The sequence below is a fragment of the Aplysia californica genome, unplaced genomic scaffold (assembly GCF_000002075.1).
Source record: "Aplysia californica isolate F4 #8 unplaced genomic scaffold, AplCal3.0 scaffold00108, whole genome shotgun sequence".
NCBI classification, from domain to species: domain Eukaryota; kingdom Metazoa; phylum Mollusca; class Gastropoda; order Aplysiida; family Aplysiidae; genus Aplysia; species Aplysia californica.
In genome coordinates this window covers 1164994-1191405 of record NW_004797378.1, presented here as the reverse complement: position 1 = coordinate 1191405, position 26412 = coordinate 1164994, and the positions used below count along the sequence as shown (strand labels likewise).

General features: G+C 40.0%; 1 protein-coding gene across 1 annotated transcript in view; it reads left to right on the top strand.

The window, feature by feature from the left end:
- LOC101857324 (GATOR complex protein WDR59) overlaps positions 1-26412 on the top strand; it is a gene marked incomplete at its 5' end in the record, with an annotated part of 70412 nt that overhangs the window by 26060 nt on the left and 17940 nt on the right. Inside the window, 11 exon segments of the mRNA XM_005095616.3 lie at positions 2091-2366; positions 4583-4744; positions 6441-6566; positions 9407-9575; positions 11804-11873; positions 14453-14588; positions 15060-15262; positions 16738-16819; positions 19340-19452; positions 20593-20743; positions 21131-21151. Of these exon segments, the coding sequence (XP_005095673.2) occupies positions 2091-2366; positions 4583-4744; positions 6441-6566; positions 9407-9575; positions 11804-11873; positions 14453-14588; positions 15060-15262; positions 16738-16819; positions 19340-19452; positions 20593-20743; positions 21131-21151 (1509 nt within the window).

The window sequence follows — 26412 nt, the reverse complement described above, 5'->3', positions numbered from 1 at the left end:
AACAGTTCTAAGCAAATAGATTATGGACTTTCAAAAGCAGAGGCTCTGAGATAAGCTGCTATGGTTTGGATCCTAAGTGTGTTACTTTTCCTTGATCTCAACTCATTCAGTACAACAAATTTTTTTTTGCGCTGTTGAAACCATATGGACGTAATTCTTTGTTTCCCCGCTAATCATTTTGTGGATATGGAAATGAAAGGGCTTTTACAGATGGAATAGTAAACATTGTAGATGGGTGGTTGGCGTGTGCTCTAGTGTGGTTTGCCTCTACTTTTCTATCAAAACGTCTGTTGTCCTTATCTCCCCTCCTTCTTTTTTGTGTTTGTTACTCTCTTGTAACAACTCTATTCTTCGGCACTTAAATGACCATATTGTGTTGCAAGTGCCGTAAAACACTTCCTAAAACTTCAAAACATTGTAGTGGCATGTCATATATCTTTGGAAAGGTATTTGAATGTTGATGTTCACTGATGTTGCAAAAAGCGATAGAATGGAAATGATGTTAAAAAAAACCTGTAGTCTCTGTTCAAATTGCCGATATATCAGTGGTACATCCGATCGTGATACATCCGAGAAAAGTTAAAGAGACAGAGTGCCCTTGAAGACTGAATTTTGTTCCTGTTTCCGTTAGTGTGTCTTTGACCTAGCAAAGCCTGACAGATTTATTCTGTTTTGTTAGTCTAGCATTGTCAGAGAAAGGAGTTAAAGGGAGTTACTTCTTTATTATCTGTCTGTCTGTCTGTCTGTCTGTCTGTCTGTCTGTCTGTCTGTCTGTCTGTCTGTTTTGTGGGTGGTTGGAGAGGTTTCTGGTAGGTCCAATTTCTTCTCTTTCCCTCTGTTGTTTCTGTCGTCTGTCTTGCTTCTTCCCTTCACCAAATGACTGTTATTGTGTTGGTGTGCTTCTATTTACTCAAACTTAACTTGGTTAGTTTTGTTTGTTTGTTTTCCAGCTCCAGATGGCCTTTATATGTTCTATGTGCTTCTCTTTACCGTAGACAAATATTTGTGAATGTGATTCTCTTTACCTCAGTCAAATATATATGAATGTGCTTCTCTTTTCCTTAGACAAATATATGTGAATGTGATTCTCTTTTCCTTAGACAAATATATGTGAATGTGCTTCTCTTTACTTCTGTCAAATATATGTCAATGTGCTTTTCTTTACCGTAGACAAATACAGTCAAACCTGCCCTGACGGTCACCTCTATAAGACGGCCACCTGTACAAACGGCCACTTTCCATTTCCCCCCTTGCGTTTTTTCTATATAATTTAACTATGTAAAACGGGCACCTGTCCAACGCGGTTGCGGCCACCGTAATTTAACACACAACCCCTATCACACGAAGCAATAAAACCTGTCTTAGACGGCCACCTTAGTGACTCCACTACGTTTTGTCATAAATTGTGCATTGGTCCCTGGCGTTGTGGGCGAGCCGTCATAATTCAATCGCCTGTCGTTGTTAGGTAGTCCCTCCAACTGATCTTTTTGCGTAGGCCCCTCCCACTGTTGACCAACAGCTACCAATTTTCAGCTGCTGGTGAGGTAAACATGTGATCCCTCATAACCCATAAGTCCAGTCCAGAACTCATACACAAATCATAAGGGAGATGAGTGGTCACTGTTTACCCAGTCTGTAACAAAGTAACAAAGAACGTCAATATGAACTTGTGACAGAAGCGTCTCTCGTTCTCCGAGAGGTGGCGACCCATGTGTTTGTTTTAACATGGCACTCGGTCTTCCTTGTCTGATACATTTGGTTTTATTGTCACCCTTGTGCACAATCAGCAACAAAATAAAAATTACAAACAAAATACAAACCAAAAACAACAAAAACAACAATGCGGCTACTTTCGATTGGGACCTCAGATGGGAATGGTTTGTTTTCCTTATCTTGATCAGTCCTGCCTAAGACGGCCACCTGTCTTGTACGGCCACTTTTCTCCATGACAATGGGTGGCCGTCTTACACAGGTTTGACTGCATATGTGAATGTGCTTCTCTTTACCTCAGTCTAATGCATGTCAGTGTGCTTCTCTTTACCTCAGACAAATGCCTGTTCTTACGGCAGCTGACTGTTGTGTCTCCCCAGTTGTGTGGCCACGAGGTCGGGGAGGTGATGGACGAGGTGCAGGACGACGACCTCCTGCCCATGTCTGCCACGGCGCGGGCCATGGACTCCATGAGCACCCAGATAGACCGGGACAACAAGCCGGTCACCTCCAGCAGCAGCAACTTGCTGCGGCCGGCAGACAGTGTGTCCAGCAACAGTTCTGCCATGACGGGCTCGAGTTCTACTGTGTTCGTGCCCCTGGAGCGGGAGATAGAGAACTTGTCAGGGGGGTTTCCAGGAGTTCACTTAAAACGGGTTAGCTTTGTCTCACTTCCACTCTTCTGTTTTATTCTGCATCACATGACAATGTATTAGGGTTTCACTTTGAAGAAAGATAGCTGTTTGTTTGAATTTTTATGTAGCTGAAAAGAATACTAAAATTTGAATCACTCCACAGAAGTGGAATGGGGGGGGGGGGGGGGGGGGGGGGAGAGGATGTAAAATGTCAGTGGGTATATGGCCCCCCAAAAAAATGTGGTGAACCTGTGAGGTAAAATATTAAGCTTGCAATCTACCTAGAATTAGAAATACTGGATTACTGGATGTGCTGCCTTTAGAGACTTGAGTAATTACAATGAAATAATTTAAATGTCTTTTTTAAGGACATTGTGGGCTTCACTGCTGAGGGGATTTATGACTATCAACGAATATTTTCTCTACTTTATAATTTTGGCTCTTTGGATGAATGGTGTTCGATGTGTGAAATCAATAAGTACTGAATTAATAAAGTGGAGCTGACAGCCCTGGTAATCAGTGCTTCCTCTCTTCCGTATTTTTACGGAAATCCGTACTTTCTGCCAGTTCCGTACTTGTTCTATCATCATCAACTCCCTCGGTAAAAAAACTGCGACAGCGCAAGACTACCGAAATTCCGTACTCGCCTTCATATCGTCTTGTATAAGTTACGGATATTTATGGTAATTCTCTCGACAACAAGTTGAAGTTATAGAAACCTGCCAGATTGTTCATTTCCCTGAGTCGGCCATTATTCTCCTGTGCCCTGTGCATTCATTGCGGGTTGGTCCGCAGTACATTTTTACCTGCTGATGGATCAAAATCTGGCGGACTTTTTGTGCCAATTTCCTCTTTTCTATCATTCACTCATTCCTTCTGTCTATCTTCGGATTGTTGCCGCGACCTGAAAATCTGCGCTTTGATCAAGTAAATTGAGTTGTGATCTGAGAAAATTACTGTCAGAAAGAAACTCTTTTGTGAATTTGTCTAGATCTAGAGAAATTATCAATGTGAAGATTCTACGGCATGTGAATGCGATACGGGCCGCGATGAAAGAAATACAATATGCTGATACGGGGTGCCCACTATGGATGCGATCGGGCTGATCGCCCGACTCGGTCGCCTAAAAAACAAACGTGTTTGTTTTCAGTTTCAAATGATTGAGTTGAGCGATCAGCCCGATCCAGCCGTAAGTAAAATCAAGGATTATTTGAATTGGTGTTCTGAGATTGTGATGGGCGACATTCAGACGTGAAAATTTAGGAAAAATTAGGGTATATGCTGGGCAACTGTATTGTGAAAGTACGTATCTTTTCACTATTCCCAGGTTGGCCTGCTAGCAATGGTGCAACGATAAATTAATTGAATTATAGTTACAATGAAAGGGGAACCTGCTTTTAAACATTCCCAGCAATGGAAAGATATATTGGTGAAGAAATCAAACAAGACAAAATGTTGGTGAAAAAATTAATGTTATGGGCTGTAGGCAATCTCTTCAAACAGGCTCCCAAATGCCATTTTTAACCCTCTAAAAGCACTAAATTTCAATTTCTTCAGGGGGTTCGCCCCCTGAACCCCCAACGGGACGCTGTCCGTGGACCCTGCTGGGTCCGTGGACCCTGCTGGGTCCCTGGACCCTGCTGGGTCCCTGGACCCTGCGGCCCCCAGACCCCCGGCAAAATTTTCCTTACTTTCCAGCTTCAGCTCGTGGAAGCACTGGGTAATGTCAGGTAATGTATAAAACAAGAAAATTTATGTGTATGTTAAGTTTAAGAATTTATGTGAATTTTGTGGAAAAAGATGAATGATACATCGTTGCTAAAAGTATACTTTATTGTATCAAATGGTTGATTAAGAAAAAATGCACAAATCTTTGTCTTGCAAGTTTTTAATACTTACAGCTCAAGTCGCACATATATTCCTCACGGGTTCTTGTATCCCCAGGCCCAGTTGCAAGTATTTTCCTCACAGGGTGCTGTAAAGGTTACAAGCATTAAGTCTAGAACAATTGCATCTAGAGTGCATCTGGACCTTGTTTTATTGGACTAAGTATATTTAACAGAAATTGGTAATGCTCGTATTGTATTTCATTTAAATGTTGTATCCTTTTGTCTTTGTATATACAGGGTAGAAATTTTTTTTCTGTTGTTTTTTTTTGTTGTTTTTGTTGGTTATAACGATTACCATCAGGTATAAATAATGTACCTCGCTTAAGGTTTCCTCATCTCTGTATTCAGGTGGATTTCGCCAAGAGGAAATGTTCTTTCAAACTTGAGCGATCTGTCAGCTTCATGGACATAGAGCTGTTCTTTCCTGCCAACTACCCAATGAAAATATGCCCTGCCTTGACAATTATACAGTCCAATTTAGATAAAGAAACACAAGCCAGGGTTGTGAAGGTTTGTGGATGATAAGTTTCAATTTCTCTTATAGGAACGTGTGTGAAACATGCGGATAACTTTAGAAAGACAGATGTACACCATTGGCTGATATTTATAGTAAAAGCTATCTTGTTTGACATCTTTGAGCCAAAAAAAAATCCGTGGCCGAACAGAGGCTCGAACCTGGACTTTCTGCTTTGGAGGCAAGCGCACTAACCACTCCGCCACCACATCACTGTAAGCTACAGGATTTGAAAATACTGCAATAGTGCGTTGCGGTCGTGTTGCCACAGTGAACGACTTCAAAGTGGGAATCCCTCAATGACGTCAAACAAGATAGCTGTTACTATAAATATCGGCCAATGGCGTACATCTGTCGTTCTAAAGTTATCCACATGTGTGTGAATGAAAAAGGAAGAGAATTTTTATATGACTTTCAAAAGGAGACATTTTTCCTTGCTGTTTCATATGGTAAAGAGTGTGAAAGTCATCATTTGTTTATCTGTACTTGTCTCCCTGTATGTCTTAAATACATGTATGATGAATGCTCATATGACCTTATGCAGTTGCGAGCGCCATAAAACCTCTACTAAATACATGTATGAATGTCTTCATGGCTTCTCTCATTGCCACTATTTTTGCAGTTCTTGGACTGAAAAAATTAAAGGGCAGTGTGATTCTCACAAGCTGCGCAGAGAGAATGAGACAAAGATTTCCTGTGTTGTGAAAGTGGTTTGGGATGAGTGTTGGGACACAGAAGCTTAAATTTTAATAGAGTGTGACTTTATGCCAGGGTAGGCATAATTTTTTTTTTTCTATACGGTAGTCTCCGCCTAAGATCCCAGTGCTCGGAGCAAGGAAATTGCGGGATCTTAGGCGAACCGGGATCTTAGCCGACGAACCCAGGGAAGAGTCTATGGTGACCCATGTTAAGGTTCACAGAAAACTGCTGCAATGGTCAGGGAAGAGTTCACTGCACCATGTGATCCCGCCTGGAGAGTTGATGGAAGTTTAGGTGGAGAGCTCAGATGCAGGTGCAACGTTTGGGGAAAACAAACGCATCGGTCAGTTCACACTTCGGTGTGATCCCGTCTGGGGCAAACATTGTACCGTTTCATTCGAGTTTTACTAGGCTTATGTGATCGCATTCTCGACAGTGGCTGATCTTTGACGCGACGGACAGTTCATTGATCTAAACTTTTCCCGCCCGGGTTTTTATTCATAAATTATTATCAGAAATACGGGATCTTAGCCAAATGTAGACCTTCAGAGTGAATCAAAGCGGGTTCGTAGAGGTGACTTTTGTTTAGTAAAAATTCTGTTTTCTTAAAACTGCAGGATCTTAAGCGAACCGGGATCGTAAACGGTGGGATCTTAGGCGGAGACTACTGTATTGGCATCTACTTGGTTTTTCTTTGAGGGTTATGCTCCTGTTTATACATTCACAAACATGTGCTGATGTGCTTTTGGTAGCATTATGCTGAGGTTCAATTTCCTAGTTAATCATTGAAAAATTTCTGTTTTTTTACATTTGTATTAGTATTAGTCGTCCTTCTTCACTTAAAAATGTATTGCTTCTTTGGCAGAATCAAGAGGTTGATGGTTTTCTTTTGTATCATCAATCATGTGAGCTGTAGCTCAAATCTAAAGTCATAGAAAGACAATTCTGTTTCGCCATTGCTCAGGAGGCTTACACATCTCCTTTTTCTTACAGACATTTGGTGATGTATCCACGAAACTTGTGAACCAGCTTATGAACTGTGTGGAGACGAGTCTCCGGCAGATCCTGCCAATCATGGAGAAGTCGAGACCATACTCTTCTCCTCAAGATGGACAGTCTGTGAGTGATATATGGAGATGTCTGATTTCAACTACTTGTCCGTCCTACACTAACATGCTTTGATGAAATTTCATGATCTTGAACCCCTTATAAAAAATTGTCATGTGTCATGACGTGGTAGAATCGGGCGGAAGTCATTTGTCTTGCTTTCGATGAAAAAAATTACCCTTCTATCTTCAAAAGAAGTCGAGGTATTTTGGATTGAAGGAGGTGGGGTTCACCTCGTTTCAGAGGCAAAATAAGTGATAAAATGCGCCTTCAAGTGTGGTAACTCCTAAAGCTGAAGAGTCCTTGAAAACAGTAAAGTTACATATTTTGTGCCTTGAATCAAAGTGTTTCAGTAAACTCACACAGCAATGTGTTTTTAAGTGGACATAAAAGGTGTAGAACCATAAGATAACAATTTGATAAAAATTGCCAAATGGGAAGAAAAATGCTATTATTTTGGCGAGTGCTCGGTTTCACCACGATGCCTCTCATACATGTTTCAGTTGTAATACTCTAAGGCTCATTTATTAAGTGAACTATTCTTTTATTGCACAATAAAATGTATTTCGTATGTATATTTAAAAAAAGTCATCTTGAATTGGTGTTGTGAAGGCAAGAATGTCAGAAAGAGTCTTTTTGTATTGGCCGTCCTTTTAAAAGGGAAATTGCTTTTTAGTGAATAAATTTTGTTTTTGTTTAATTTGGACTGAGGTTTTGAAGTATCATTTTCTCAGGTAAGTTGTAGTGTCATACCTAAGGGTGCGGCTCATCTAAACAAAATGCAGTCAGTAAAGTACACCTGACATTGCCTTTCAGTGTCTAACCTATATCTGTGACAAAGTTCACATTATGAATAAAAGTATTACGTCCCAAATGTTTTCAACTATTAGCAGATTTTTTTTTATGGCTTGGTTAAAATATCATGGAATCTTATCATAGCACAGACTTTATTCTTGAGTACAGATGTTCTTTTTGAGAAAAAGCAGTTTTAAATGGTTTCCAATAAATATAGACATTTTGAAAAAAAAAAGATTTTTTGCAATATGTTCGAAGACAACAATGATCCTTCTTTTAAAAGTTTAATTAACTTTTGGAAATGGACTTTTCTTGTTGTCTTGTCCATTATTAAGATAGTTTTCTTTAAAAGAATGTTGGGTGTGTTTAAAAAAAAATTATTGTATGCTCACAGTTGGAATGTTGCGGGGGAGCTTGAATTATATGATTCAATTTTTCTTTTTTGGGATCCTGGAAGTATCTTCATATGTTGATGTACTGTCAAAGATGTTGTTGTTGTTAGCGATCGAGTAGCATCTGAGCGTTAACTCTTCTGCATGATGCAATTCTGTAATAGCTGCATGTCTGTTCTAACTGTTGTCTTGAGAAGTAGAGGCAGTTAGATGTGTGGGGTGGCTTTGGAAGAAAACATCCCCTCAAATCGGTTAGTTTTCTACCGAAGAACAGATGATGTTCCGTTGTCTCTGAGAGGTAGACACATAGTGGGCAAGCAGCAGACTGCTTTACCCCAATACGGTTGAGATTTTGATTGAGGGGCACATGTTGTGTTCTAAGTTCGAAGATTATGAATTGGTGTCCTTTCCTCAACTCATTGATTTGGATCTTTGACCTATGGTTTATTCATGTGGCCATAAATCATCCTTCCTGTCATACCTGTGGCCCATGGGTTCATCCAGTCTTCTTTGAGGTTTGACTTGATCATTTGGCAGCAGGTGGTGTAATCAATAGGAATATCAGGCTGAGGGAGGCTTGCTCCTTTCTTTGCTAGAGCATCAGCTCTTTCATTTCCCGGTGTCCCAGTGTGAGCAGGAATCCATTGTAGGACCACTCTGATGTGGTGCCTACTTATCAAATTATGTAGACTCCAAATCAAGTGCGGTATATCTTTGTTCGCATCAGTCCCACTCTCAAGTGCCTCTAGTGTTGAGAGGCTGTAAAGATAAAAAATGTCTGTGGTAGCAAGTGGGTTAGTGTCAAACAAGTAGTTGATGTAGTTTGCTATGTTGGTGATGTTCGGCAATGAAGTTAGAGAAGAAGAACCCGCTGGAATTAAAGACTTCCTTTTTTATTCCATTGGGCAAGTTGATCACTGACCCATATCCAGATTTGATTGTTGCCTTAAAGGCAGATCCATCAGTTTATGAGTGGATCCATGTTGGTGGGTAGGAATCAGTTGTTTCAAGTGCAGAATATTTTAGTGCCACAGGATGTGTGTTTTTATTGCTCTTGTCTAAAAGTGTTTTCCTAATTTCTGGCTTTGCTATGGTGAGATGTGGTGGGAGAGTTGATGGGACTTTTTCTAGAGCTTCTCGTCTTTCAAGGAGGTGATGTTTTTCTTGGAGATTGAGGACAGTGTCAAGTACAGATTTTGTATTTTTTAGTCTTTGATTAGGTTTCCACCTGTCAACAAGAATTCTATTTGAGTGGTAATTTTCTAGCCTTTTAGATCTTTCATATACTTCTAAAGCTGCCCGTTTCTAATTGCTCAATATTTGTGTGTACTGTCAAAGATAAGGTACTGCTTTTGTTCGTATTCTATTAAACGATGGACGCATACTTTCATTGTTGCTCCTTTTTTCATCATTTATCTCTGTGTGAATATTTGTCAATTTGAGAAATCTATAATACCTTTTGAGTTTGTATTGTTGACTATTAGCTTGGTTCATTGTTGAGACTTGAATTGAGAATTGTGGGCTTGAATTTAGAGATTTGAAAACGACTGGCTAAAATGATGAAATGCTGAAACTGTGTTTAACTTTCCCACAGTTTATGAGTTTATAACTGTTGGTTTTTGTTGCTACATGGGCTTACTTTTTCTTCAAAATGCTTTCCCACAGCGAGAAGATCGTAAAACAATGCTTGAGAACAAGTATCATGTGGAAAAGGTGAAATCTCCATCCAGCCCCATCTCACCAAGCAGTGCAGCACCCATGTACCCTACAGGAAGCTTCCAAGACTCCAGTGTACCCTTCCCTCGCACTTCAGGCGCTCGCTTTTGTTCAAATGGTATCACAAATTGTCCTTTGTGGATGTGGAACAGTTTTGTTCACCTGTTCTGTTGTATGTGTATTTAGTATGAATTAAGTGGAAGCCATTTCTTTACCCTTTTACTTCCACAGTGGAGTTTCTCTTTCTATGGGGTGGTTGCTGGGGTGGGGGGGGGGGGGTGTAGATTATAAGTGCAACCTTGAATGTGTGATACATTCGAAATGGGCCAAGACGGCTACCTGTTGTTGAGGAGAAAAGTTGTTGCCTTAGACGGGTGCACATCTTAGACGATGTCATTATAATCATAGCTGCCACTTTCCCGCTAAATAGCGGAAACTCCGCTTCATCTAGCTTTTCCCGCAACTTTCCTCCTTCCTCCGCTGGACCGCTCTTGGTCGCAAATTTCATACTTTTTTTCCCCCGCGGAAAACACCGAACCGGGAGAGAGACGAAAACGCGGCTTGCGCATGTCCGCCTGTAGCTTTCTACTTCCGTTCTTCTAGGCCCAGCGCTAGTTTCACATTGTTTATTGTTGTGGAGCAACACACTACAGTGTCGATCGGGCATCAGGACGTTAACGCGCCGAGTTGTCATTGAAATTGGCGGAAATTCGAGAGAAATTGATTCAGAATGCAAAAATAAAAGGAGCTGGAATGAGAAAGAAGCAGCCGGTGTGCGACTTGAAAAGTTCATTAGAAAATTGAACTAGCTGTTTTTTGCGAAAGAAATCGCAGCCCGCGGCACTCCTGTACAATTGCGGTCCCGTTTGTTTACATGACGGCTATTGTGGCTGCTGTGGAAGTGAATCTTGATCTAGATCGAGAAAATCTATCTCTAGATATAATTTAGTTCTACACATATTTAGATATAACTAGATCTAGATTAGATAGCCTAGGCTATGATTTTAATTCAGTTGAGATCTCTAAATAAGAAACACACTACAGGGGCACTAAGTGCAAACGGGACCGCAATTGTACATGAGTGCCTGCGTCCTTGATCCGATACTGCTCTACGTCTATGTACATGTTTAAAGTGAAAGAAATCTTTTTATAAGACACCAGCTGGCAAAAAACACTGGATTTTTAGTCACCAAGTCCAAACTGTGTCAAATTGACTCGAATGCTTGTTAATGTTAGTCAAATTACTGCCTTTATGGGTTTTTTGGGGTTTTTTTTTTCAAATACATTTTAATTCAGTTGCCTATGGTTAACAATATGACAGTTTTCCCTTCCAAAACCGTAGGCTAGATTTTCCAGTATATATTGCCTCTGGATCTCACTGGTTTCGGAGAGCGCGCGTACGCCTTCGCGTGAATTTCCTCCTATTTAAAAATTTATGAGTGGCAGCTATGTATAATATACAGAAAACACAAGGTTGTAAGAGGTCGTTTGTACAGATGATTGTTTTGGACAGGTGGTCGTTAGACTGTATTTACTTTGGTGTATGTCTCTCCTTTCTGTCCTTCCCTTTTTTCCCCCCAAGCTGTGGGACAAGTGCTAAGCCTTCGCAATAATCTAAGTGTGTTGGAAAGAATACTGAACTCATTTTCACGGGAAGATGTTCCCGGAATCTTTCTCGGGCCTTGCTAATCCCCGCACTTGTTTTTGAGGTGTAACAACTTGATTGAAAGGGAAGGGCTGTGGACATTAATATTTCCTGTTTTATAACATTTCTATATGTGAGATGTGCTGACAAAATGAGTTACTTCTAACGATCCAAGAATGGAGATATCGGCTGAAAATCGACACTGGGGTCAGATTTATACATTTTCAATTGATGCCATTTTGTTCAAGTTTACTGAGTCTGTTACTATTACATGCTCACAAACTGTACAAACTTCACCTACCAAGTTGATGAATCAATTTCCATAAGGCTGAAATCCGAGAAGTAACTCATTTTGTCAGCACACCTCATATATTGTCATTAAAAAAAAAATTAAAGGTGCTGCTTTAGTTTCTTGATTTAATATTTGTTATTTTATCTCTGGTTCTTCTACAATTACAAGCATTTTATTCTGACATTAAAGCCAATGAAAGGTATTTTGCTAGGACAATTCATGTAATGTCATGTCCATGATTGTTCTGTCTAAGCTTAGTGTAGTTCGTTTCAACATACATTTTGAAGTATTTTGGACCTGCCTGTAAAAAAAGTCCAGTATTGACATATCAGTAAGCTCTGGTTTTCTATTCTCTTGGCACTGTGTTATGTTTATAGCTACATACTTTTCTGTATTTTCCTTGCTTCAGATCGCCTTGTTGTGTTTTCTGTGCCTGCTTTTCTGAAGAAGGTCCATGAAGACATGGAAGTCACTCCGAGGTATGTATATTTGATGTGCCTGCCTTTTAAAAAATTAGATTATACTTGGGACTCTATTGTGTCTTTCTTTCATGTTAAGGTATTGGAAAGAGAAGCACAATGAGTTACACATGAGCGGTGTCTTTGGTATAGCATTTGGATGCTTTGCTGTGACATGCAGAAGACCATAGTTTTAGTTTAGTTTTAGTAGAGTTTTTACAGCACTCACAACTGCATAAGGTCATATGAGCGTCAGAAGATTAGAGGTGTTACAAGAGAGTAACAAACATAAAAAAGAAGAGGAGATAAGGATTATAGATGTTCGATAGGAAAGAAAGAGCTAACCACACCAGAGCACCCGCCGACCACCCACGACCATAGTTTGATTCCCGTACGGGGAGTATTTTTATTTAGTATCTCCATCTTTCTACTGGGACTCTGTGTGCCTCTCGCCAGAATTGGCCTTGACAGGATGAGTTGACCTCTTTAATTATCTAAATTGTCATCATTGGGGGGTGTAAAACATACATTAAAGATTTTTTTGCTTGTTGCAAATATCTTGTATATTTGAGCATGCTAGAATAATAATAATAATAATAATAATAGATAGCATTTGTATAGCGCAAATCCCCGCTCAACAGCAGGCTCTATGCGCTTTACACTATATTATTACCCCAGCAGACCATAGAACACTCCGAAACATTCTCAGCTTCCCGGGAAGCATACAGTGCAAGCAGCTGATTAAGCGCTCAAACACTAACATACTGACAAGATCTTTCGCTGTCTATAGCCGGGTACCCATTCCCACCTGGGTTAAGTGAGGAAAATTCGTGTAAAGTGCCTTTCCCAAGGACACAACGTCGGGTCCCTGACGGGATTCGAACCCACGACCTTACGGTTGCGAGTCCGAGAGCATAACCACTAGGCCACCGACGTATGGCTTGGGTGACTACTGTTGGTATGTGCTGCTACTTTGTTTCCTTTGGTATTTGCGTCTGTTTTGTTTTTTTCCTTGCTTCATACTGTGCTTCCACTCTTCCATATTTTTACGGAAATCCATACTTTCTGCCAGTTACGTACTTGTTCCTCCATCATTATCAACTCCCTCCGCAAAAATCTGCTACAGCATAGGACTACCGAAATTCCGTAGCAAAAGATCCGTACTCGCCTTCGTATCGTCTAGTACTTGTATAAGTTATGGATTTTTACGGTAATTCTCTCTGCAATAAGTTAATGTTATAGAAACCTGCCAGATTGCGCATTTCCTGCCATCGGCAATTATTCCGCCATGCCTTTTGCATTCATTGCGGGCTTGTCGGCAGTACATTTTTACCCGTGGATTGATCAAAATCTGGCAAACTTTTTTTGCCAATTTCCTCCTTTCTATCATTCATTCATTCATTCCGTCTTAGATTATCTTCGGATTGTTGCCGCGACTGGAAATCTACTTGTGATTTTAGACAGAAAATTACTGTCAGAAAGAAACTTTTTTACAAATTTGTCTAGATCTAGAGAAATGAGCAATGCTAAGATTTTACGGCACGGGAATGCCATAAGGGCCACGATGAAAGAAATTTATGCTAAAATCAACCTAAGACTACTAAAGTCAAGAGTAATTCGAAGTGGTGTTCCGAGGTTGTGACATGCGACATTCAGGCTTGAAACTTAAGGAATATTAGGGTATACGTGGGGTAACTGTATTGTGAAGGTACATATCTAGATTCTCTATTCATTATTCCCTGGTTTGCTTTCTATCAATGGTGCGATGACAAATTAATTGAATTATAGTAGCAATGGAAGAGGAACCTGCTTTCAAACGTTGCCATCAATGGAAATATATTATGCAGATCTTGGTGAAGAAATCAAACGAGACAAAATGTTGGTGAAAAAATAAATGTTATGGTTTGCAGGCAATCTCTTCAAACAGGCTCCCAAATGCCATTTTCAACCCTCTAAAAGCACTAAATTTGAATTTTTTCAGGGGGCTTTGCCCCCTGAACCTTCACCGGGGCGCTGTCCCTGCTCCCTGCTGGGAGACCCCCTTCAGAATTTTCCTTACTTTTCAGCTTCAGCTGATGGAAGCACTGTTCATATCGTCATGTATTTAAACTCATAAAGGACTGGTGAGTTTTAACGTAAAGTATATGATCACATGACTTGGTCTTTTTTTTTGTTTGGCTAAGTGTTTTATGAGGCGCACAACTGCATAAGGTCATATGAGAGCACGGGCACGTTTCACATTTCCAGTAAGGTAGGAATTATGAATATTGCTCGGGTGGTGGCCAGAGCCTACTCTTATCGATTTTGGACCACGAAAGGATCTTTAACGAAAATTTTCGGTCACTGTCAGGTTTCATACCTGGGACCTATTGCACGAGTACCCAACACCTAACCTCTAGACCACGAGAGCCCGCTCACTTGACTTGAAAGCATGAAAAGGTTGCTATTTTTAAATAAGGAAGGCAGTGCAAAAACACCTACTAATGTCTTGAAATTCAATGTCTTTTTTTTTTAAGTTCTTATTTATTTGTGTGGCTGTCTGTGTTTCATTGCTTAATTGCTGTAGTGAGTATGTCATTCTGTGGTCCTCCTTGTCCTAGAGCCCTGTCTGACCTGGTGACCTGCACCCAGTCTCAGTGGATAAGGTCTCAGCCAAGTTTTTCCCTCTCCATGTTGTATGGGAGCCCTCCACCCACTGTGCCAGCTGCTAGCATCAGCGATTTCTTCACAGAAAAGGTACATGGCAGTGTTGTCTAGGGAAAGTGTCACTGGTCTTAAAAAAAACCAGCTTGTTTTTCTAATACTAAGTCTCTATTGTTGATGTGCAGAGGGGCTGTTGTATGAAAATTGCTTATGTTCTTTTCATTACAGTTCTTGAGAAATGACCCACACTTTTGTTATTGCGGTATGTTTATACAGTGAAACTTGTTGAGGAGAAAAATGGTCATTTTTAGATGTGTGGTCCTCTTGGACAGTGTCATTATATTATAGAAAAATGCAAAGAGGGAAGTGGGAAGTGATCATTTGTACAGACGATTGCCTTGGACAGAGGGTTGTAAGAAAAAGTTTAACTGTACTTGTTTAAGTCGATACGGTCCCATTTAGTGAAGATTATTTGTATTCATGTTGTACTGCTCTGATGAGATTATGCTGAGGATAAGGGAACCCTAAAAAATTCAATGTTCAACACTTATGATGGATCCACAGCATGCCAAGAGTAAAAATCGACAGAGCCACTTGCACCACCACCACAAATCTCAGGGGCGGTCACGGGACGCGGGGGAACCTCGCCCACACAAGGAAAAGGATGCGGAGAGACAAAGCAAGAAACTGCAGAAAGTTGGTGCCATCAACATATATGACATCTCAAGCATCAACCCGCTGTCCAAGTATCTGGCAGAAAACTACAAGTAAGATTAAAGTGTGTATGTGACTGTTCCAAAATCTTGTGGCAAAGACCTATGCTTAAGTCTCAAGTTTGTTTGTGCTGACTGTCTTTTATTATGTTCCAATTAGAATTGTTCTGAGCTGTGTTTCCGTGTTTCTTTCAAATTTGAAATAAACCTATCACAATGGTACCATTAAGAGCGGACCTAAAAATTTGCAGTCGGAAACTGGGAAGTCCCTGATGACTGCTAGATTTTTTACCATTGCATGCTGAGGTAGAGTGTGTTCATGTCCACAGAGTCAAGAAGACTGGGGATGTCTGTAAATTATGTTGTTTGTCTGAGGTAACTGTAGACCTGCATGTTTGCTGACAATCGTCTGAAATCCGACCCGCGAACCGGCCGATGCTATCGCTAGGCCCGCCTGTATCACTATCAGTCAATGTGCATAGTGCGAGGCTTGGCCGATTGCCAGCGTCCCCCTTTTTCTCCCGTCGGCTTCGTCGGCACTTTCGTTTTCGTGCCGACCGCCGACGCGCGCACCGCCGACTGCCGACGTCGGCGTTTCCGACATAATTGTCGGAACCTAAGTAGAAATGCGAATACGAAAAAGGACGACAACTTAAATTATCTACTTTCAGTTTCGTGCTCGAGCAGCCATTTTGAATTTCGTTTGTTGACTAATTCAATTGTTCAGATCGTGTGGATTCATTCAAGTCCGACTCTCTTGTTCTAATAGAATCTAGATCTAGATTTAGATCTAGATTTATATAGATCATTATAGACCTCAATGGAGGATTCATATTCCAATTCTATTGTGTCAAACCCTATCATAGGTTGTGCTGTAATCTTTATATTGGTAAAAATAAGCATTTCATCAGGTGCGTGAATTGTTTATTTATTTAGTAAAGATCTAGACTCAGCTGAGTCCCTCTGTTCGGAATCGGATGCGGATTTCTAGTTCAAGGCCTATTCCTATTCGCTTGTTATACAAGATCTAGATCTAGATTTATTTAGATTACTAGATTTCTAGATCTAGATATAGATCTATATGAAGGATTCATTTTATATTCCAATTCTATTGTGTTATTGTATCAAACCCTATAGCAATGTAGATGTAAGCCATATATAGATCTAGAATCTAGATCTAGATCTAGATCTATATGCTCCTTGTTTGTTTTGGAGTGTGGTTTTTTAAATTTAATTTTTTTAAAAATTTAGGACTTGATTTGGCCTTTCTACATGAGGCCCGTTGCAGGTTCTTTTTGGGGGTAGGGTTAGGGTTAGATCTAGGTCTCTTCTTTATTGTGTTTGTTGGGGTGGTCGCTCGTTACTTGGATGTTCTTCTTTATGACACCCACAAAGGCTTTTGGGGGGGGGGGGGGGGGGGTGCGCAAAATTTTCAGACAATCTGGTTGAGGCTCACATGCAGGTCTATAACTGTTTCTGTATTTGTCATTGTGAGTTTTTGTTCCTCCTTTATTTCATTCCCACTCCAGGCTAGATTTGCAGGATATTCCTGGCACTTGTGATCACAATGCTGCAGTGGCCATGAAAATTGGACGAAAGGACTTGGTTCAGGTAAGGAATCTTAATGTATTTGTCAAGTCTATTTTACAGACGTACTATTTCACATATTGGTTGTTGAAATTGTAGTGTATTTCTTAGTCGTGTCGTTATGCTCAGTTGATTTTATGCTGGGCTATGGCAGAGATGCCAACCAGTACGATTTTACGTATTTTAGTACGATTTTTTTCCGAAAATACGCGAATACGACTTTTCAGGAAAAAATACGCATCCTGGAATGCGAAAAATATGAGATCCAGTTTGGGCGAGTAAACCTAATTATCTCAAGTCCCCTGTTTTGTCAAAATAGTATCAGTATCGCGGAACTGGAGTATTTGAAAACCAAGTCCGATAAGGTCAGTAAGTTCATTTTTGCCGGTCACGATTGTGATAATATTCATTTAGCTTTTCCTCCTCCGAGAGTACGTTTTACTTTCACACGAACTGGCGGCTATGGCGGCAGGCGTAAGACACCGAGGCTTGATCGGGAAAATCAAGATCTACTTTCGCTTTCGTTACCACCGAGAAGTTTGCCAGCGGTAGACTGATAACGCAACTTATTTGTGACATGCAGGCTGTGCAGTGTAAACGCTGTGTTGCCGTGCAAATAAAATTTCTTGAGTTCGTCTCTGTGCTGTTACTTGTACTGTAGGAAAAAAAGAAAAAGAAAATACAAGCGTCGTCCGATTTTTAGATTGTCGGGCTCGCCATCGTGACCGGTCAATGAACCTGCGCGCATTTGCATCTCAAATAAATGCGGCATCGTGTGAGCAAAGACCGTGTTTGGTGGGAGTAACGGCGTTGCCAAGTATAGGTCTACGGGAAGGGATTATTGTTTTTTGTTTATACACTCGAGGAGGGGGGGGGGAGGAGGAGGTGTGAAGGCAACACCAGAGGGGAAAAACTTGGAGGCAAATTTCAGAATTTTGATTAGAGTTCTCTGCAAAGCGCGCGTTGGTGCAGGCCGTGTGCGGAATCTGGACCCTTCATACTTTGCAAGTGTGTGTACATGTAATTGAAAAAAAATGTTCGCGTGTCATTGGATGGGTGATAGTAAATTATGCCTACAGTGTTTGTTGTAGCTTTCGGTTCAAGACGGGCAGATTTTCAGTGTCACTGCATCTTGCCCTCCCACAGTTGTTACAACTCTCACAGTGCATGGGTCTACTTGAGCCATTCAAGTTATTGCTTTTCTCTGAGTTTGAGCAATAATTTGAGTCTGTCAGTTCATAATATGAATCATGACACCCAGACTGGTTCTTGATAGTCGAAATTCTTGTTCTAGGCTCTTCCGAATGCTCAAAACAGGATTAATTTTTTATATAATAATGAGAGGAAAATATTATAACAGACTGAAATATTTAAGTCAAACAAGACCCCAGTACAACACTGAACACTGACATGTTGTTGACTGGATACATGTATATTGTATGCGTGTGTGCTCCCTTTTTCGAGCTGGTGAGCTCGTAAATTTTTTTCAGGAAATATTGCTGGACAACCTGAACATTTTACTAGTTGGTCGGTTGGTCGTGGAGAATACACATTTTCCCCTGAAAATACACATTTTCATATTTCCCAATACTCATTTTGGTTTTGTTTGGTTGGCATCTCTGCTATGGTGTGTATGAGCCCTGTTAGAATCCTCAATGAGGTGGGATTACTGGAGATGGATGTTAAATAAGGGGTCTTGCCACTTAAACGACGCTAGAAAATTGAGAGAACTCTACACCATGATTGTGGCCCTTGATGCTCATCCATTTTTCAGTGGATGTTTGGAGGGTGGTATTATAGGGTCCTACTGCTTTTGTTGTTTCTATTTGTCTTGCTTTTCCCCTGTGCTAAATGATCATTGTCATGCGAATGCACTTTTGTTTATTTAAATTAAACCAATCTTTGCTCCCCTTGGCTGACAGACACAGTCAGTTGACTTAGTTAAAAAATGTTCTCATCATGTGCAAGAAATTTGTGTCTGTTGTCAGAATGACATGAAATTAATTGTTTTTACTATATTTTCTATATTGTTTGCTATTGGTGTGGTATTTAACTCTTTAACTTCGTGGGGGGTAAACCCACCTTGCCAGGCCCTTTCTTTGGTACTATATCTAATAATGACAGAAACGTCACTAAATTGGTAATTAAATCAAAACAAGTGAACCTATTTTGATTGTTCTTCATCTAATGAATTAACTCCCAATAAAAGAGACCCGTTTTCGGCCATTGCCGAAAAGTATTTGATGTTGAAGTCGTCGTAAAGTGATGTGCACGAGCCGCTGTCAGAGGCTCACCAGCACAGGGGTTCTGTACAGGCGAGCTGCTGGGAGTAGCTTACGGGAGATAAAGAGTTAAGTTTTTACCCATCAAAACCTAATTGAGTCTGGAAAAACAGCCTCTATCTCATGTATTCTAGTGTTCACAACTGGGGAACTAGATCGTAGGGAGAAGGGGGGGTCAAGTGAATACAAAACAACAACGTGCCCCAACAATCATCAAGTCATCTCCGAGTAATGAAGCTTGTTTTGAATTCACATGTTTCAGCTGTGGAAACTGATTCATCAGATGTCGCATCCAGTGCTACGACCTTCACCTAACGTAGAGCTGGGACCTCCATGGGCGTACCACCCGTTTGGTCGGGGCATGGTGGAAAAATTGTAAGTTGCTGACACTGGTGTTTGTTGCTCTTTTTGTATTTTTAGTCACTTTTTTTTGTCTGCGAGACATCTGTGTCACGACGTGGTGGAATCAGGCGCTCGTCAATTTTTGGGCATGTGGAGTTATTGGTATCTTCTTAAAGCTTGTTCAGTTGCCTTGCCATAGGTGAAAAAAAATGCTCTTCTATCTTGAATAGAAGTCAAGATATTTGAGGTTGAAGAAGGTGGGGTTTCCTGGTTCAAAGGTAGAATTAGCAAGAAAACGGCAGCCAAAGTTTTTTTTTTCTATAGCTTGATTGTCCATGGAAACTGAAAACACATTTTTATTGTGCCTTTAATCAGCGTTTGTCAGTAAGATTCACACAGAAACGTGTTCATAATTGGACAACAATGGTGGTAAGCCAAAAAACAAAAATTTGATAAAAATTGCCAAACTGGCAAAATAATGCCAGTTTCTTCAATTTCATTATTTTGACGAGCGCCTAATTTCACCACACTACCTCACATTTTAAGTGGATAAAAAAAATATATTTGTTATTAGTTGTGTGTATTTTGGCTTTCATGCGAGAGGAAGGAAAGAAAAGAAACTAAAAATTACTTTTGCTATGTTACTTGCTATATTTTGTCTTTGCTGTTGAAAAGGTATCTATCAGTCTTTCTCCCTTGGGCGGTGCACTGGTTAATTTCTAGACAGTTCGCCTCTAATAATGTTAAGTTCAGGTGCAGTATCTGCTTACTTTATTCTGATGTAATACTGTGGTATGTATCTTACATTGAGTGAGTATAATAGTGTTAGGAAAAGTTATGATTTCTTTTAGCAGGCAAAAGTCTTTTTATTGTAAAAGAGTTGAGGTTTTGATTAATACTGTTGTTGTGTGTCACAACATTTGTTATTAATGTTGTAGTGTTAACTTTGTTTTAGCATTTGGTTTTTAATGAAAGTGGTCACAGGATAGAATCAAGATAAAAAGTGTTTGTTGAAAATAAAAGTTTGGTTTGCAGAAAGAAGATTTTTTTAGGTGCTGTTTAAAAAAATTCTATAAAGTTGGTAGCTATGAATTATCACAGATCTTGATAATGTTCTCAGTATTTGTAGATGCGGTTTCCAAGTAATGATGGTAGTTGGATTTTGTCTTTCAGCTTGTCCCATTATGGTCAAGTACGAGATGTACAGACTATGGCTATGATCTGCTGCATGTTCTGGGATAAAGACCCACCTATGATGGACTTGGTGGCTTCCGGAATCTCCAGGCAGGAGTCTCGCCTCTCTTTTGAGTATGCAGCAGCCAATGTAAGTCTTGTTGTCCATTGTACATCACTTACAAAGAGAGATTAAATGACTATTTGATAGTTTTGGCAGCAGGTTGGCCTGTTTTTGTTTTTTTTTCTTGGGGGTGGGGGGGGGGTACATTATATTCTGATGGGGAATTGAGAAAATTGACAGATTTTGCTTCTTATGAATTTAATCCAGTTTCATACGGCACTGACACACTCTCATATCAAGACTAATGAGAAAGTTAACGATAATGATCGAAATTGACTGGAGGTCAGTTCAGGACATGTGAGCTCGTGGTCATCTTTATTTGAATGCTGTACTCAAAATTCAGTTGTCAAGCTCAAGTGAATGCTTGGGTCTTTTCTGAAGGGTGTTGTTGTCACTCACGTTTGTCTGTTTCAGAGAAAGTCTCGTGCAGTGCAGGTGATAGCATGAGTGTCCCTAGCAACATATTTTACGCACTAAATACTTTTTTTTTTTGGTTTTTAGGCAAGTGCGCTTTTAATGTCAGAAATTACAGCAGAAATGAGATGAAAACTTCTGCTCATTGTGGCTTGACTATGTAGGACGTAAACTGTGAGCTAGATTATGTAGAAGTGTTTATTAATTTGCGTCTATTTTGTTGTCATCTTTGGAGTGTTGTTATGATACAGAGTTTGAAATTCAAACGGTCTTCTGAACTCAGAAACCCGAGATTCCAGGAAGTGAGGTCTGGTTCCCATTTTTTTCCGTATGGTGTTGCTGTTAGGAACAATGCCAATGTTTTTATCATTCACTCTGTAATGCAGGGTAGAACTAAAGTTCCTGATATTTTTTTTTGTTGACAATAAGTGTGTTTTTGTTTTCAGTTCAAGCAATACTGGGTATACTTAACATATTTTCTTGCTGATAGGATAACGGAGTCAATTGATCAAGATGTCAGAAACACAGATGTCATGCATTAATGTGTGAGAGGAGTAATGTAACAAGTGGATGGGGTGGGAGGATACTATTTGAGCACAGTATAAGAGAGAGTGATAGGTAGGTGGTTCTTTGCAGTCTCGCCACATGCATTGTTAACTTCTGACCTAGACAGCAGCAGCCTTTCTGTGTGGTGGGCTTAAAGGTTTAAAACTCATATAACTTCAATGTTATAGAAAACTCTGTTTCATTTACAATAAACAGTGCTTTAATACAAATTCAACTAGAATTTTAGCTCATTTGAACTTAATGATGTGGTTCCAGTGAGTCTCCAAGTTATCCATGCTCGACAGTGGGCAGAGACGTCAAATTAAAAAAAAAATGCAATGTCATTAATGACAGGCTATATTTTTGTTGTTGCTTAACTAGACAAAAGAGATGATTGTTCTTGTACGAGCGGTACTCAAAATTGGCGAGTAAACGTGTATTTATTTGGATTTGGCTTTTTAAAAAGGAAGTTTTGGCAAAATGACTGTTGATTCCTTGGATTTGTCGAGGTGACTCGGGGCACTGAAGGCCACACTATGTGGTAACTGTAGTAATGAATGATTTGAAGCTTTTAATGCTTATTCTTCTGCTGTTTGAGCTCTTGTGCCTACTCCTGGCTACGAAGGTTTAATCACAGCTTCAGGTTTAGTGGCTTGTCCTTGACTCAAAGAAGTCTTTACTGCTGGGCGTTTTCTATTCTATAAAAGCACAGACGCAGTGTGTTGTGCTCAAAGGAGTTAATGACTATTTTGGGTCTGAATGAATGAGACAGTAATAAGGACCCCCCCGGGGCAGTGCTACTGACTGAAGTGTCTTTAGGCCTTTCCCAAAAGGGGGACATTACCATGTTCTGTTGCACAGTAGAATTGTAAATGGGGTGATTCATCAATTTCATGCTCCTAACTTTGCCGGAATTGCAACAGGGAACTGCTGCTTTTTCTTTCCTCTTCCTTACTATCGTCATTTTCTTCTACTTCTTTTGTATGTTTGCCACTCTCTTGTGACCCACTATTTCCGCGGTGCCTGGATAGTGGAAGCAGACTTTGTGCTGTTGAAGCTAGAGAAGTGAGCAGAATATGTCCTGTAAGGACTTCTTTGTTGACATCCACCCCTTGCGCTCATATGACCGTATGCAGTTGCGAGCGCCGTAAAACCTCTACTAAAACAAACAAAAACAGTAATATGGGAAACGAGTGAGTCAGTGGCAAGACTTGTAGTTGTAGATGAGGCAGTGATATGGGTAGTGAGTGAGACAGTGATATTTCTAGTATCAATCAGAAAAGATTTCCAATCCTCTAAATACATGTTTTATAAAGGGAATGCTTTTAACTCTTTGCTTGCCTGAGGTGCATTTGGCTTTGACCAGCCCTTTTGTGTGTAATTGAATGATTTTGTTTGGTTGAAATTATGCCCACGGTCCCATTTCTAATGCCTGGAGCAACCCATGATGAGCAAAATTTAAGGAATAATAGTGTATGATTTTTCAGTCATTGATAATTAATACTGCTTTAATAGCTTTTGACTCATTTAAATAGACTGTCCTCCCAATTCAATTTATGTTCATACTTTTCAATCAGACTTGTCTGCCCAGTTCCATTTTATGTTCATACATTTCAAGACAAATTCTAGGTGCGCATGAGTTTTCAACGAGTCCATACAAATGGCTACTTTAAAACAGAAATAAGGAATAAGACAGATCTAGCCCATGAACCATAAAGGACATTTCGGTTTTCACGAGCCAAGTCTTTTAATGTGCAGGTCTCAACGCAAAGATGTTTGTTAGGAAAAGGATTCAAGTTTAATCTCATATTTCATAACCAGGTTTTACAGTTCCCCAGTCCAGCTGAATATACACAAAACCACAAATACAGGGTTCATGGTAGTTCTATGGGAACATAGAGACTGGGCATTTTAGAAAAATAGATCAATAAATAAATTTATTTGTGAGTCAGTGAAGATATCTCTTTCATTTCTTTCTCTTTGACTTTTTCTCATTAGCACTCGCAGCAAAAAGCACATAACATATTGTCACTGATGAGCACAGTTTTATTGTTTCAGCATTTGGATATGTAGTGATAGCTAGTTTGGGGAAAATATTTTCATTCACCATGGTCTCAGATTAAAAATTTTTTTTTGGTTTTTTTTTTTGGGGGGGGGGGGGTTTCCTTGTTTGTTTTTTGTTGATTAATCAGTATCAGTTTATGTCTGGGAGACAAGATGTAACATGAGTTGCCACTCTTCTTGGAGAAGAGCAATCATGCTGACATAAATTTTAATGAGAAGCTCTTTGTAATGGGCTGAAATTCTATACTGGCTAACAGTACCTAACTATTGATTGTGGTTTTCGAGTTTCCCTCACTGTCCCCTGCCTGTTATTTGTGTGTCCTTTGTCGGCCAATAACAGTCATCCCCTGGCGTCGTTCATCAGATGGAGATCACTTTGGCTAGCAGCTCGGACAGTGGGTGGAATGTGCTTCGTAAGTTCCATAGTGTTGCCCCCCAGCAGGGCGAGCGACACAGTGGCTAGATTCTCACCCTAAGTTTGACAAACACACACAGTGAGGAGGTCAATTAATTCTCTAAACAGGCTCGTCTGCTTTGGCTCTTGGTGGATACACCAGTGTTCTGTCGGTGCATTTTTGCTTTTGGAACTGAATTGAGTCGAACTGGATGGTTTTTCCAAAAATTGTAGATGTGAACTGCACCAAAATACTGTCCCAAATCCCTTGAAACTCCACTTTGGTCCCCTTCCTTTACCAGTCTTGTGTTTTAAATGCTTGCTTTCAATGTTGTTTTACTAAAAGTTGACAAATGTAACAGTGCACACCCTCCTTTTCCCTCCCCTCCACCCACTGTACTTGACAATGGCTCAAATAATGATCTTTGCTTGTACTTGAATCTTCTGCATTTTTAAGATGTAAGTAATATCAGAGAGTCAGTACATTTCTTCTGTTGCATTTCTTTCAGTTTAGCCATTGTCAAACTGTAAGGGCATTTTAGAAAATTGATTATAGACAATAGTGCCTTTTAGTGAGGGTGGACACTGCTACAGGAGTCATTTGTGATTGGGGGAGAGAATGTCGGCTCACTCTGTCTGAAAATGCTCCATTTTTAACAATTATGTAATGATGGTAATTTGATAATCTCCATGGTAATACAAGGGTCGATAAAAAAAAGTAATGGAAGTTGTGAAATAATTTCTCAAAAACTTCTAAATGCTGAGGACCTGAAATTTTCACAATGCCCAAAATATTCCCTTAACCTTGTGTGCAGGATTCCAGCCATCATAGTCATTCCTGGAAGGCAAAGGCAGTGAGCTTTTGCTGTGCCTGACAGCAGTCAAATGACAACTCTTGTTTGGTCCTGAATGCATTCAAACATTCATCCGGCAAGCTTATCTTTCAGAATAGGAGACAACTAGCACTCAGAGTCACAGGGAGCTAAGTCAGGACGGAAGGCTGGACGAGGTGAAACAGGGACTGTTTGCTTTTCTTTGCACAAGTGGTCCTTGTCTTGTAGGGAGCTGCACTGTGGTGTAGGAGCGTTGTTTGAGAGGTTGCAATCTTTGCTCTCTGCTTATCGACATTCTTCAACTTAGGCAGTACCTAGTAACGCACAGTAAGAAGTCATAGTAGTATTATGTGGCATGGTATCAACCACAAAGGGATCACCGTAATGAAAAATACAATGAAAAACACAATAAAAAGCCTTTTTCTCATTGAAATTTTAGACGCTTTAGAAAGCTGTCTCCTTTCTCACCTGTCCATATGCAATTCCGCCATTTTGATGGAATTCCACAAAAGGCAATCCATTTTTCATCTCTTGTGACAATATCTGTCAGTCATGTGTGTCCCCGGGGGCTCTTAACATGTTGAGCAATTCTGTGTCACATCTCACTGGCTCTCCTTTTTCTTCCTCATTTAATGGGGGTATCCAACATGCACACGGTTTTCTGTTCGTTTAATTCTCTTTATAAGTATCGAACTGGGTTATATGTAATAAACAAGAACGTTCTTTAAAACCACTCAGCTTATTTTCATGAATCAGTTCTGGTCATTCAGCAAGTTTACAGCACATAAAGATGCGTAAACTGGTGTTTTTTCGGTGGAAATTCCACTCTTCTAAAATGTCCCAAACCATTCTTTGTAACATGAAATTATCTTTTATAAGCTTCAAAAGAAAGAAAAAAACGAGAGTTGGTTTCACATGAAACTCCAATGGTTGGTTCGAGAGTATAATATAGAATACTCAGATGTTATGCTTTCATGAGACTGAAGTCAACTTCTTAGTCTTTAGATGGCAACTTCCATCACTTTTTGATCCATCCTGATATACCCTGGTGGTAAGTGATGTAAATATTAAGCAATATCTCCATCTTGGAGCGCACAACGGACAGGGATTGGACAACGTTTTGGGTCTCAAAGTGCATATCAACTGCTCACTGTAAGACTCCATCATTATGTCTCTTTTCAGAATGGTGTATGGCGGAGTCTTACGCCAAGCAGTCAATATTTTCTATTTGCAATTCTTTGTTACTTTTGCTTTTCTTGTCTATTATGACTTTGAATGAAATTGGTTTAAGATGGCTGGTTACTTTTGAGCTCTTTCAGTGGAGAAGTATTGAAGAGGTGGATGTTTTTTCTCATTAAATCCTATGCCTTAATTTCACAGGATTGTGTTTGCATATGGTTGTTTTTTGTTTTATTTGTGTTCTGTAATTTTTTAACGTGTTGGGA